This window comes from Anser brachyrhynchus, assembly GCF_964034855.1.
Source record: "Anser brachyrhynchus genome assembly, chromosome: 1".
In the NCBI taxonomy this organism is placed as follows: Eukaryota; Metazoa; Chordata; class Aves; order Anseriformes; family Anatidae; genus Anser; species Anser brachyrhynchus.
The window spans coordinates 201,335,889-201,350,980 of NC_137694.1; the positions used below are offsets into that span (position 1 = coordinate 201,335,889).

The following is a 15,092-nucleotide window of genomic DNA, read 5'->3' on the forward strand; positions in this document are numbered from 1 at the left end:
GACAAACTAACACCCTTGCCTTTGACTACTTGAGATAAAACCCAGTGAAACCAGAGGGGAAGTTCCCATTACATTCAGTGCGTACTGGGTTTTCTGACGTCTTCAGCTAGAAGAAAACTGATTGCTTTGGAACAGGCTAAGAAGAAGACCCGAAATGTTGTGCAAGATATACATTGTTGTTTCACACAGCCGATAGACTTAGAGGTCATAGAGGTCTTAGACTCAGACTTAAAGCAATAGCAGCTTTCAACTCTGTGCTGAACATTCAGGGGACTGTGTTAAATTTTGAGCATGGGATCAAGTAACTCATCCAGTTTCCTCAGTCCTTGTGAGTGCTTGGCAAAAAGAGCCTTGATAAACCAAACAAACCATGTTCTATGTCTCTGTTGAGTGTTTATAACATCAGTGGCACTGGTAATCGTGTAAGTGAGGGAGGCTTGTATTGGCTAATGCAAATAAACATTATGGAAAAGTTGGTGGCACCATGTAATTAGCTGCTGTGTGGCTGGAAAAAGAGGTGGAGAACAGCCAAAAGATGCACGAGGAGCCTTGTCAGAGCTAGGGGGAACCACTGCCTTGGCAGTAAGGTTGCAGCCCCATCCTAGTCCTGGCTTCCCCATATATTGCTGATGTGAGTGAGACAAGGCAAGGAAGGGCTGGAAAGAAAAAGAATTCCACCAAGAAGAAGGACCTCTCTATCCCTCCACTACTGGGAATGTCAGCCAAATGGGAATGGGTAACATGAGAAGGAAAGGTGGTGCTTCTGCCAGGGATCTCGGAGCTACGGAAAACAGAGTGTGAAAACAAGAGGTCAAAAATCAGGCCCAGCACAAGAGTCTTCGTGGCAGCTAAGGGATGGCTCTGGTGAGAGCTGAGCAGAGAAGGGAGGGAAACTTCTACCCCAGGCAGTTCAGTGTAAGAGAACATCCAAATCCAGCACTGCCAAGGGTGGAAAATTGGCATCATCAACAGCAGTTCCTTGGACTGCTCAGCACAACCAGCAATTCAATGACAGTGAAATGGTGACCTAAAGGTCCACTTTTGCCACATCCTCCTGTTTCCAAATTGCTTATTATGGAGACCTGTAACTTGCTTTTGAAGTGAGTTTTCAAAACATTATTGCTGAGAGCAGGCAACTATTTTTCTTTGCGACCATTAAAAATATTGCTTTTTGATTACAGGGAATACCATTAATTACTCTCAGCAAGTCTAGGGGAGCTGAGAAATTTAAATGACGTAGAAATGAGAGAGTACACTCCAGCTCAGTATCACATCCAAAATGTTTGCAGGGTGAAAAAAATATATGTATATATTTTTTTTTTCAATGCAAAAAGACAAGGCTCCAAGCAACATGGAGAGGGTGGGTGGAGGTTGCCTGCACCTGACACTAACTGAACAACGTAGGGCTGGTCACACCTTCAGCAGGATGCGTCACAGTGCTTCTCTGGTGCAAAACAGGCTTCCCCAGTCAGAAGTGAATCACCAGTTTCACAAGATGGTGTTGGCACATTTCTACTGCAGCACAACAAAAACATGTCCTCCCTGTCTAGCCACATGGACCTCAGCTTTGGAGGAAGAAGCCTGGAAAAGGAGCAGCCTCTCCTGCCTTCCCAGAATGCTGAATTGTACTCACTGCTGTTCCACTGACAACCTTTTAACCTTTGCAGGGCTGTGAAGCAGAAAAAATTAAAATGACAGGAGGGGGAAGAATTTATGGTTTCAAGAGGGATATCCATTATCCCCTATGTACAACTATGTGAGTGTGAATATGCTTACTTATGCCTGTATTTGTATTTTAGGTTCTTCCACTGCAAAACCAAGCCGACACTGAAAGAAAGCCAGAACGTGCAGTCTTGCATTGACCTCTGAAAAATGACTCAGATGATTTAAGTTACTTTCTTCATTCTCTCTGAAGTTATTGATTTGTTTAGACCTTGAACTTGAATTGTTACCTTTAAAGGCCATATTTTCAATGTAGGTTTCAGGAAAAATGAGCGGGCACAGAAGGCCCAATTCAATTTCAGTGGGTACTGTGCCACTGCCTCAAATGGGGGCAGGATAAGATGCTTGAAAAGCCTTATTAGAATTTGGGGGATATAAAAAGTAACCATGTACAATAAATGAATACAAGGATAATTATTATAGAAACAATATCACAAAAGGTTTTTTTGGGGGGGAGGGGGCACAGAAAAGTGCTGAGAAGTTTAACAAAAATATTCATGATGCTTCAGTCACAGCTGAAACAAAAGGAACTGCAAGTGCCCTTCACTTTAAGTGCTTTTTCCAACATTCAGGAGTACCTAGGGAAGAGCTGCGTGACTTGACTGAGGAACCGAGTCTCCTGACAGTTCATTAACTGGCATCTGAGGAATCTAAGTGTAATGTCTTTGTGCTAATCTTTTTCTGTGTATCTGCATGAGTCTTCCCCGACATCCATCATCCCTCCCTGGCAGAAACATCACGGGTTTTCTCAGCACCACTGCTCAACATGCATGGGACTTAGGAACAAAGGTTTGGTCTGACTTTGCATGCCACTTTCTGGCTGCGTATGGCTCTGCCCACGTCACCCACTGAGATAATGATGTAGGGGCATGAGAGGGGCAACTAATATGCACTGAGTAAGGATTTAATAGTGCTCTATTGTTAGCTGAACTGTGATTGCCAGGGAGAGGCCAAGCCACCAAGGACTGTCCCATCCACTCATTGTTGCGTGCTGAGCACCAGCAGAGTTTTGTTGGGACTGTGAATGAGACCTGGCAAACTGCAGAGAAATTCCTTTCATTTGACTCATGAAACATCAAAGTCATCCTCTTTCAAGAGGGAAAATGATGGAAAACCTACAGCTTAACTTGCTACCTATTAGTCAACTTCTACCTTGGCAACATAAGCCTGCTCTATCATAACTGATTTACTGTAAAGCTCGGTACTGATGCAACAGCTCCAAGAATCAAGATTTTAATTACATTCCTGTAATTTAAAAAATGGCCACAAAGTGAAGGTTTGATTCCAGGACTTTCTGACTTCCAAAATCATTAAAGGGTTTTCCAGATGTCTTCTAATTGTTTTTAATAATGTTAGAAAGAGAGTTAAATGCCTTTGTCCCCAGCATAATAAAGATAAAATCATTTCTTACCATTGTCATCACCCGAATCAGACTGGAAAGAGCTGAGGGACTGTACTTCAGAGTTGCTGCCTTTATTACTTCCTGCAAAACAGGTCACTTCTTCAGCGTCATCAACCCCTTTACCTTCATTGACAGCAAAAACAAAGCACAATGGTACTCTATATGTATGAGCATTTGCCTATTTATACCACGGAGCCATCTAAATGCTGCCCACAGGTAGTTTTCTATTATTTTTGTCAGAATAAAATTATTTCCTCCAGACAGAGGAATTGACCCATTGGTCATGAAGGCAGCTGATGACGATACCCAGATTTTTGAAGTGTTTGAAGCCCAAAGAGTCTCTTGAGTAGCTAACACCATCATAATCTAGGAATAAACATCTGTATTCAGATGCTTTTGATACCATGTAGTCTCAGTGGCAAAGAAAACGATGACTAAAAATGTGGTATAAACATCTTATACAAGAGATTACAGTTGCATTTATCTTTACTGTCCATTTCCTAACTTAAGAGCCTTTTTATAGGCTCACTCAAAGCTCAGAAAAGTTATTGGGCATCTTTTTATTTACATCAGTGGCCCTTGGATCCACCATTGATGTAGAGTAGATTATGCTACAATTTACATTGTTTTTCATCAAGGACATTCAGTCTTGACAACTCTTCTACAGTTCAGAAATGTAACTGCAGCCTGTGGTATAAGTTCACATGTAATTAAATACAGACATTCAAATACACATTCTGTGAGTGATAACAAGGAAAACATATCATTCACAGTAAGCACTGAGAGACAGATGTGTTAGTTAATTATGAATGAACACACTCAGGTGCTGCAAACAGTCAATCCACATAAGTACAGCTCTCCACCTGCTACCTGTAGGTATTTCTACCCAGCATGGGGCACCTGCATATAGTAACAGCTGATTTGCTCCTGCTGAGAAGCAGGGTATATAGTCGATGGAGTGAGTGCTGCAGTAATGAAGCTGCACTGATTCCACTCGTTGACAGCTGAGGTCCATCCCCATGGTGTGGCATCATGCTGTGCAGAAATTCATGCAGATACCAGAAGCGTCAGTGGCAAGAGCACCCAAGAGAATACAGAACAGAGCACGTATGGAGGCTTACGTGCTGATACTTTCAATCAGCAGAACTATAATGGCTAAAAAGGTCAACCACAACACAATTGTGAAATACAGCCTGAAGGAATGAAAATTGTTCCATTTTTTCACTAGAAGACCTTGGCCAATGTGCTGCCTTAGATGAAAACGTGCAGGTTGGATATGAGGCAGTACTAGGTTTCTCTCTCTATTATCTGTTCTCATTCCCTAAAACAATGGGGCTAAAAAAGTTCCTAGATCATGGAGTTTTAGTTGACTATTTTGATCAAAGTTGTGTTGCAACGGGGTTGAACGCTTACTAGGAAATATTACTAAAAAGAGGAAACATGGCTAAGAAAAGAAACCTCCTGCTCTGCTAAAGCAAACATCTCTAAAATAAACCAAATCCCTTCTTTGAGAAATATAACAATTTGAAGTTTGTTAGCCTTCAGGATAGAGCATTAAGTGTAGCTGTGCTGCTCTACCAGCTGCACCCTGAGAGTGACCCCTAGCTATGGTGGGGAAGAATGAGGACATCATGCAGTGCTACTTACTTTCCGTCCCAGCATCCCACGTGCTCTTCCTGATGGAGTCACAGTCGGAGCGACAGGGAGACACGGTGGGCAAGTTGGGAGCCACGCTGCACACCACGACACCCCGCCTGGCTGTCAGGATTCGAGGGGACTCGGGATGAAACGTCGTCATCTCCTGGTGCTCCACACCAAGCCCATCCACTATCTTGTCCAGGTTATTCCGTGAGTCACTCTGGAAGCACGGGGTATAGGCCATTGGCCTCACGGGCACCTGTGGAGGCCCAACCTCTTGGTAGATGTTCCTGCTGTCTCCGCTGTTCCTGATGTTCTTGAACTGGATGCCATTGCTCTTGTTGAGCAGGGCGGCAGTGGCTGGATCCTGTACAAGCGTGATGTTATTGCGGGAGTAGTTCTTCCTGAACACTTTCTTGCGAAAAATGATAAAGAGGACGATCAACACAAATATGACAAACAGGACCACAGCTATTCCTATCAGCTCCTCCTTGCCGACGTATGAATGCCCAGCTTGTATATTGGGAACCACCACAGGGCGAAGACCACAGTATTGTCCCACATAACCAGGCGTGCAGTTACACAGAAATGAACCAAATATGTTGACACAGGAGCCACCATTTTCACATTCTTCCCTTTCACACTCATTGATATCTTCTTCACACCTTAAAAGAAGAAAAGAACATAGGGTTTGGAGAACACTTAGCAAACAGCCCAGCTTATAAGTGGTGTCTTATCTTCTCAAAGTGGTACAACTACAGTGAACAACCTGCTGGTGCTTGGCAAATTATCATATTATTATCATATTATTTAATGGTATTTAAATTTTTCTGCAGCTATTCCATGGCTTTTTAAGACAATAAAATGAAAATGTCAAGAAGGAAATAAGAGTTTAAAACATCTGATAGGAAAAGGCTCCTTGATCCTAATAATATCCTCACAGAACGTAATAGAAAATATCAGAACTTTTATATCATTTTTGGACCATAGGATGGAATTCAATATAAATATCAGGGGGATTCAAGGAGAAAACAGAGTTGAGAAAAAATGTAGTAAAAATATTCAGAGACTACTAATTTGAGAGGAGAGGAGGATATACTGACTTCTAGAATTTATTTAGGACTGGGGATAAAATGAGCAAATGTTAGAGAAGTGGGAAGAAAAAATACAGGAACCCTAAACAGAGAGAAGTGGGGAGAAGAACAAGCGATCAACAAAAAGGCAAAAGAAAACAAAAAGTCCAAACAGACAAAGCAGAAGAAAAAAGCAGGAAGTAGGTCAGAGGATTTTTTGTTTCTACATCAAGTATATATATGATCAAGGCTTGAATTTAAAAAATGAATGCAATAAATTAGGCTTTTATGCTAGGTCTAAGGTGACTGAAATTGATCCATTAAAAAAAAAATTACACATCAGATTCCACAGACTTTAATGGATTTCTCAAAAAGCCTCTAACAGTTAGGTGTCCACATCATTGAAAACCATTTGAAGATCATAGCCTGAAACAAAACTTTGCAGCCAAGTTCAGAAACCTCATGGATTTCTCATCTCTCTTTAGTTTGCACTTGATATAAGCACTGACTTTGGGGTTGTTCTTTTTGCAGGGGAATCAAAGAATTGTCTAGGTTAGAAAAGACCTTCAAGATTATCAAGTCTAACCATCAACCCGACCTACTGAGTCCCATCACTAAACCATGTCCCTTAGTTGAGTACAAAATGACTAATCAAAAAATAAATCCCACCAGTGAACTGAGATGCTCCCATTGCCCATGTGGAAAAGTTTACTTACGTTACTCCAGTCAGGCCATTCTTGCAGTTGCAGATGAAAGCATTGCCAATGGGATCGCATGAGCCTCCATTCCGGCAGGGATTTGGGAAGCAGGCTGTGATCTCTGATTCACAATTTCTTCCAGTAAACTGGGAGAGGCAATTGCACTGGTAGCCTGGGAGGTGAGGGACACAAAGAAATATATCAGAAGCCCACCGCTGTATCTATCTAGAAGCAAGGGAATCCATTTGGCTAATTTTCTCCAAAAAAAAATATTGTCCTGGGGGGCAAAGAGGATGTTTATAGACATTCTGGTACATCTCCATGGTCCACACTAATTTCAGTAGAGCATTTGCTTATCTCAGATGTCTGAGCAATTGGAGCTTATTTCTACAAACAGGGACCAAAGGAATCAGTGCAGCCCAAACTATTCTGAACATCATTCAGGTAAGGATAAATGTCCTCTGTGAACAACCTTGGTTGTGGTAAATATTCTGGATCAGCGATATATCTCCCACTTTTTTTGAAACAAAAGACCATATTTTTCAATAGTAGCAGCCGACACTTCTTTTGGGGCTCCATCAAAGATCAAACACATGAGCTGAGAGCTCTTCTACATCTGCCTTTTACAAGGACAACACAGCAGGGATGTGACAGCAATAATAAAACACTTGATAGTGATACTTAATGCTTTCATAAGGTGCATCACCCAGGCATGAACTATAAACTTCACAACACCAGCTGAACTGGGCAACACCACCTCTAATCAGAGCTGATTAGGTGCCGTGTGTGCTATTAAGAGACTGATTAATCACTAGCTGCAATAAATCATGTGTAGCACCACTCAAGTGGAGGGGGACTCTACAGAGGATCAAAGTCTTTCTTCCATGCTTCTTGCAGAGAGCAACATCACTCAGAAACAGTTCTTGAAACCATCAGTTCTACCCCAAGTATCAAACGTCAATCTTTTTTTTTTTTTTTTTCCCTTGTGACTTCATATGGCACAATGATATTGATAAGAACCTTATTTAAGGTCATAAAGAAATCCAGTGAGACAATGCATGTCTTTATGTTGTGAACTGGATATTGAAATCTGAGTGCTTTTTCACTTGAAAAGAGCAAGGAACAACTACTTTCAAAATCTAAGTGTCCCAAACCAATGCGTAGGCAATCTTCAGTTACGGGATTCTCAAACCAAAGCAACTGAAAATGGTGTATTAAGCACCTGTAACAAGGAATCTTCCTGCCATTAATACTGTTGGACCTAGAGCTGAAATGGTTCAATGCAGCTCAATTCAATGTCAAAATTACAGGAGATAAAGCTGGTATACCTGAAATACTGTGTCACAGTGGCGAGATTTTTAAACATATTTTTTAAAAAAAATCCTTATATCTACACATTTGAAATATATATATATATGCATTCTCCCAGTTCTAGGAAACAAGGCAGGAGTTTCTGGCACAGTTACGAGGAAGAGAATTTCACAGAAACAGTGCAGAGAAGCCCAGTGATGGTATGAGGCAAAAGTAATTCTGAATTAGGACTCACACATCTTTTATGTCCTATCCAGTTCAATTCACCCTGCTCGGTCACCCTAATTGAATTCTTTCATGAGGACAGCTTCAGAGAACAAACTTGGAACCAGATTTACTGGCTTATTCAGTCAAGAGTCCAACCCCATCTAACTGAAGATATAAGAAATAGATACTCAAATATCATGTTGTTTCATTGTCATGCTACAAAAAATAAAATAAAATAAAATAAAAATAGAAGCACTGCTGTTTTAAAGTTGCAGAATTAAGAAAAGAAACAATTCCACTTTAAGGATTCCCGGAAATTGTGTTTTGGACAGCACAAGAAAGACAGGATTATTTTTGGTGTTTTATACACATCTCACCCAGACAATGCCAACAGCTTTCTGGACCTGTAGAGAGATGGGACTGAAGAACAAAATTGTGACTGCAGCAGGCATCACATTTTGATGCCACCCTTACAAAAGGTTCAGAATTAGTTGGTAAAATACCAGATCTAGAAATGCCTGAGGTAGAAATCATAACATGAATAAGTAAGGCTGTTTCAGTGCTACTTTTTATGACTGAATAGTGACATCTATGGTTCAAAAATTTACAGTAATGTTTGTATATTTTTATGGTCTCAGTGAGTTTAAGTGAAATGAAAATGTTGTTTGTTGCCTTATGCAATAGCAGAATAGATTTGTTCTTCTATTTGTTAACTGACATTTTAAAACTATAAAACTTTAAAGTGACTTTAGAAAACAGCTTTCTGCACCCATGTTGCTAGTTGGCAGTCAGTAGAAAGACAAAGCCTTCAAATCACTCTTTTCACCTTTTTTATTCATTTCAGCTGCACTTACTTAAGTTCTGGGTTGTCATCCTGTAACACGTTCTGTTACATTTATTCACTGCAAGCAACCCGAGAATTTGATTTAAAAAAAATCCTTTTTCCAATTAAGTATAAAAGGAAGATGGACTTATTCATTATTATCATCGTCTATTGTTTATAATAGAGATGCACTAACTTCAGTTAGCATTTTTTATCAAGAGGAGATAAAAGTGAATGCTCCAGATGGGTCAGAGCTCTACTGGGTGATGTATGAACAAAACTGAAATGAATAGTCTGCTTACGAAAGCCAACATTCTTGACTGAAGTTGATTTAATGATAGTGCAACGCAGTCAGATATTCGAAGGCTGAAATATTCAGCATGGATTCTAAGTCTAGGGATCAAAGTTAGTAATAAAAAGGCAACAAAGCTAGGAATAAAGAGGCAATAAAACAAGGCAGTGTTAAATTACAATATTTATCACCGACTTTTCTTCCTTTTAGAAGCGCTGCCATACACCTCCCAATGCTGAGCCACTGGCAAAAGACACTGAACTTTCCCATGACACACACTCAGAGCTGCAAGGCATTCATCCGGGAGAGCTCCAGCACAGCAAAGCATATGTCCAAATCCATGGAGTAGGGAAGCGAAGAGCCGATACGATGGCTCAGTTCACAGCATGGGTTGACTCGGCCAGCAGACTTGCCAGACCTTTTATGCTTTTCCAAACCTCTCGGCAGAGGCTGTAATTTTGCCTGGTGCTGCACATTGTGGCCACATGGCCGTGGACAAAGTGCAATCCTAAATAAAACCTTTTTGGTCAGGACTGCATCCTAGGTCTAACAAAGAATTTTTATTATATTTTTATTTTAATATCCAGGCAATGTATCATGTATTTCTTCCCATCTGTTTAATGCAAGAATAATAAGCAAACTTCCCATGTCCAAGGACAACACAGCTGAAGAAAAGGCTAAGTGCCCCTGTCCTCTCAGTCCAAAAAGTACATTACTCTTTCAAGAAATCTAGGGCTTTCTCCTCTTCACAGTGAAGGCACTGGAAATTTTGGAAATTCATCAACATTTAAGATCATACAATCCGTCTGGGTTCCCTCCAAGAAATATGAATATTTCATTTTGCATACTGATGCTGAAAAACGTTGATACGCATTCTCCAAGGCAGCAAATCTCATGCTGTCACAACTGTATGACTTCAGAGGGAACCAGAAGGGAAAGACAGAAAGCTCTGACAAACACATGTGCTAGGGTAGGACCAATGCCCCCCAGCGTGTGCCACAGCAGCCTGTACCAACAGCTGACCTATAAGGAACCACAAGCAATGAGCAACACTACTGCCCAACACTTACACAGACATACCCCTCTACTGCCTAGATATAGTCTTAGGCATTCTGTTTGTTTTATTAGGTTTCTCTCATGCTCCTTCAACTAATCTGAGCCCCCCCCCCCCCCCCCCCCCCAAGTAGCTGTGTCACATCCTCTGACTCCAGCAGCTTCTCTTCTTGACTTCTTGGTGTGTCCCTTTTCAGTCATTTAGTCAAGAAGAAAAGGGCTTTTTCAGCTCAGACGTTACTGAAGAGCAACAAGCTGAACGTGAGGACACCACACAGGCTTCCTGTCTATACCTATGTTTGCTTGGCACTTGGTAAGCAGCAACAGTGGCAAAAGGCAGGCACCGTGCCATCAGCAGATGGGATGCTGTTATGCAGCGAACATCTCTGTTGGTAGAATTCCCAGCCTGAGCATCTGAATGTCTGTCTATCCTCAGGTTTACTTGGCTTTATTGAAGAGGACGCTCCTAACTGCTGCCAATTCTTTTTTTGAACATGTGTATGCTTCTCTTTCTATCTATCACATGCAAGAGGAGCTGGCTTTTATTTGTTACGTGCATTCGCTTTTGCATTTGATCTCCCCATGTAGTTTCTTCTCCTGCTGTGCTGCTAGACCTGACAAACTTAATGTCAAGAAACAGGCCTACCCTTGGCCCTGCTCACATAGTGTCTTGCGGTGAGTTAACTGATGAGAAAGCTGAAGGTGAAAACCCTCTTTCACAACATTTATGTTTTGGTGTGTTTAGAGATATACCTGGCCAGCTTCAAGAACTGTGTGTTCTTCAGCCATACATATTCCTGCCACTTTGGATTTAACTTAACTGTCTTCAAAGAGATGATCATTGCTTTATGTTACAACTTAGTAGGAAAATGAGCCTCAGCCTATGCTGAACTGGTGTTTTCTATGAGAGGATTGGTGTGTATTTGCTTTGAAACTGTGAATCTAAATCCAGATGTCTAAAAGTATAGCTATAAATAAGATTGAAATAATCGAGAATATGTGAAAGCCTTTAAAAATGAACTGACACACATTTGGTACTCACTCACGTTACAGCGTATTGGATTGTTTGTGCTCGTGTGAAAGAGACACCCAGAAGAGAGAGCTGGTGAATTCACAGCTATGGCAGTAAACCACCCATTTTCCCCTGATGTCATTATTACCAACTACCTAGACCTCAAAAACACCCGTGTGGTTGATGTTGCCAACTAACTTTAAAATGTATTAAAATCACCACCTAGTTACCAAGCTGCATTTTTCCTCCCATTGGATTTTAACTCTGTTCATAAAAAAATAAAAGGAAGGAAGAAAAAATGAGGAGAAGGAAAAGCAGTGACTTTCTGTCCTTACTCTCTGCCCACAGTCCTTGACTTGCTTGACATTTTTGCTCAAATGCTTCCTATTCAAATAAAATTGCCTACTCATATAAGCTGTTTACTTCAATCAAAGCCAGATGTATACAGGACTGATCACATTAAAAGGAAGTAACTATACTTCTAATTGTAGGCTTTTCAAGTACGAGGTTTTTCTCTGTGGTTGGAAAGCTTGGCTCAGTATTCAGATTTGATTACAGTAAAGCTTTCTATTGCTGTGATTGCTCATGTTGTTATTCAAGCAGATAAACATACACTTACTATTGGCAGAACTAGTAATGCCACTCTATTATTAAGGTTGTGTGACATTTCCCATTTTAAGACCTCGAATTCAGCAGCTTATAGCCTAACCACACTTTAAACACTTGGTTGAATTTTCTTGGGAAATTTCAGTCCAAAGAGCCAAGTCGTTAAGGAACGCGAGGCAGTTTGTCAGGTTTCAAAACGCTAACAGCTTTCTTTAAAAATAGCTTTACTGACCCATACTTAAGGGCAGAGACTAAAAATCTGGAAGAATGTGGTCTATATTTCAGGGTTGTGGTTTCCAATGGCTCCAAGAAAACTATACTAAAGCTGAAGTCTCCTTCTGCTGGGATTCTCCTGGTTGTTAGCTGAGTGCTTTTCCTTCGTTGAGTGCTTTTCCCCCTTTCCCAGGCCCTTTTAAGCATGCATGAGATGTCCCCGTGGGGTCCCAGGACACACTGTACCCTGTCTCAGTTTTAAACAGAGATAGCGCTCGACATCCACTGCTGCCACGGGACTTAATTCAGACTTGTGGAAACACATGAGTGCAAGCTGAGGTTCCTGTCATGGCCACTTTCTGGTGGTCCAGAAACCAGATTTTGGAAGCAGAGAAGGTCTTCTGCGCTCCCAGCAATGTCTCAGAGCATCTGAGCTATCTATGCATCCTCCTGCACGCTAAGATCCCCATCTTGTCGTCCTGTTCCATATGTTCACACTCCTCGTGCATACAAAGCACCACTTTAGCAATTCCCAAAACAGGGCCATAATATTACCCTATTCCCATAGCTGCAGCATGAACTAAGAAGCAATCAGAGGCAGCTTTTTATTAACGGGGAACAGGACAGTAGGCATTTACACTGAAAGGAAGAACTCACAACAGGAGTACTATTACTGAGTTTGCATTTTAGATGATCAATTTATGCAAATTGTGTGTAAATTAGACACGGCCCCTTTGATTTCTGGCGTGCAGCCAGCAACTTTCATGTTACAATGTTGGATAACCTTTACTTGACTGTTTTCTTTAAAGTTAGCTACAAATATGTGCTTTCTTTTTCTCTCTCTTAATTTCCTTGTAAAGCACAGTAGGGTGTTTTTTTTTTTTAAGAAAAAGGATGTTAACAGCATATGAAATCTGCTCCGTAAAATTCATATTAAAGAATTCATTTATTAAAATAAATCCTATTATTATTCCAAAGGACCATTATTCTCCAGAAATGCTAATAGGAAGAAAATATCATATTAGTGATATTAGTATTAGTAAAGAGATCTTGATGCTACTGAATGCCCTGGGACTGGAAATGTGACTTTGCTTGCACAGTGTATTTTTAATGTTTCCTCTCCCAAAAAGCTTTCGTTTCCTTTCTTAAGATAAAAAAATGAAGATTTATTACACTTTTATTCTATTTTAAATGAAATCCATTTGCTAGTGTCTATGTCAGCGAACACAATGTCTGGCGATTCTTAAATGCACACTGCAATTTGTGGCTCCGTAACTAGCGTTTGCAGTGCTGTTGGGCTCTCCGCTCTAAGGAATTTAATTACATGGTCTTTTTGTGCATGGAGGACACTAGCAGCAGAATTGTTTTGCCTGGTGGAAAAAAAAAAAACAAACAAAAACTGCCCATGACTTTTCCTGATGGGGCTGGGCTACAGAACCACCGATGTACAGTCAGGGCCCATTGCGCTGGAATTATGGCTTTATAACAATCCCGTATTTACATACGCTGCTGAGGCAGTAAAAACAGCAAACAGATTTTTGAACGGCAGGCAGCTGAAACATCCCCACAGGGCACATGCCCCCTCACCGAGGCAGGAAGGCAGGCAAGTTAAATCAGCTCTGCGTTTGCATTCCAGCAGCGAGTTATGTTGACAAGAAAACTGTGCGTGCCATTCCAGTAATAAAATGGGTCCAACCTTCAGAGCCACTGGTTTCTCCCCACCCCACTGCTCCCCTCAGTGTGAATTGGCATGCACAGGGAGCTGGGAAAAAAGCACACACAATTGCTGTGAAGCAGTTCATTAGAAAGGTTTCAATTTACTCATCACGAGATCGTTGAGCAATACTGTAAATAGGCTTAAATAAAATCAATAGAAGGAGTTGTTCTCGTGCTTCCTAGGATGCTAACTTAGGGAATGGTTAACCTCATTTATTAAGCATGGAGTCTGAATCAAAGCTGTGTTATGTCCATATACATATTACAGATCCATTTCCTAGGGATTTACATAGTTTTTAAATAATTCTGTCAGTGGCCGCAGCATCCTTCTTCCTCAGGATGAATTTCTTTTGCCCTTGTTGTGCAGCTCTCTTTTTCTTACCTTCCCTCAGTAAATAAAGACCTATAATGGCAAAAGCAAGCAGCAGCATCCATCCTTGTGCTGCACAGCCCTGTGTCTCATTGCTCCCACCTGTCTGCACATCTCCATCCACCGACAGCAACATTGATGGCACCCCTGATGCACCCTTCACCCTGCTCACTACAACCCAAGGCAGGGCATGAGCCCAGCCTTTAGCATTTAGCAGGCAGAAGTGCTCACTGGGCCAAACTGCAAATAAATCCCAGATGAGCTGTGGACCCCTTCTGCCTATGGCTGCACAAGACATCCCAGGAAACTCCGTGACTTCACCCCGTGCTCTGCAGAAGCAAAATCCAGCTCCTCCGCTAAGTGCAAACTCCTCCACTGAAGTGCACTATTTAATTTTTGGAGGGAGATACAAGCTCATTGGCATCTATGTACTGTTGGAGTTGAGGACAGGCATAAATGTATGCATATATATATTTATTTTTTTTTTACTAAAATAGTGAGGACAGCCATGAACTGTATATAGCCCAGGGTTTCTTAAGGTAGAAGTGTCAGAGCCACAAAATCAACTAACTATGGAGGACAACGAAAGTAAATGCTAGTAGGAGAAGACACACCTGAATCGAAGCCAGGGATCCAGAGGGGATGCTAGCTGAGACCTCAGCATCAGAAATCCACACTGCTGGGGCTTACTATATAAGGACAGAAAACTTATGTCTGACAGTCAGTTTTGCTCACCAGATTTCAGCCTTGAGGCTTAAGGCTTAGGAAGTTTCTGAAGTTTAGGAATAAATAAATAAATGAGTAAATTAATAAATAACCAACAAAAACAGTTCTGTGAACAGCACCTTCACAAAAATACCCTAATTAAAAGCACCACACAGGTTGGGCACGGAAAATCTTAGTCTCGGTGAGGGGTTGGGAAGACTTTAGAAGACCCTGGTGCCAGCATGAGGCTG

At 41.2% G+C, this 15,092-nt stretch overlaps 1 protein-coding gene across 20 annotated transcripts in view; it reads right to left on the reverse strand.

The window, feature by feature from the left end:
* FAT3 (FAT atypical cadherin 3) overlaps nucleotides 1-15,092 on the reverse strand; it is a 426,083-nt gene that overhangs the window by 10,419 nt on the left and 400,572 nt on the right. For 17 of the 20 annotated variants that reach the window (XM_080567237.1, XM_080567235.1, XM_080567238.1 and 14 more), the window contains 3 exons: nucleotides 6,552-6,705; nucleotides 4,772-5,427; nucleotides 3,134-3,247 (listed from right to left, as the gene is read on the reverse strand). In XM_080567237.1, the coding sequence (XP_080423363.1) occupies nucleotides 3,134-3,247; nucleotides 4,772-5,427; nucleotides 6,552-6,705 (924 nt within the window). The remainder of the gene's footprint in view (nucleotides 1-3,133; nucleotides 3,248-4,771; nucleotides 5,428-6,551; nucleotides 6,706-15,092) is intronic. The other 3 variants (XM_080567228.1, XM_080567227.1, XM_080567223.1) reach the window with 1 other exon arrangement.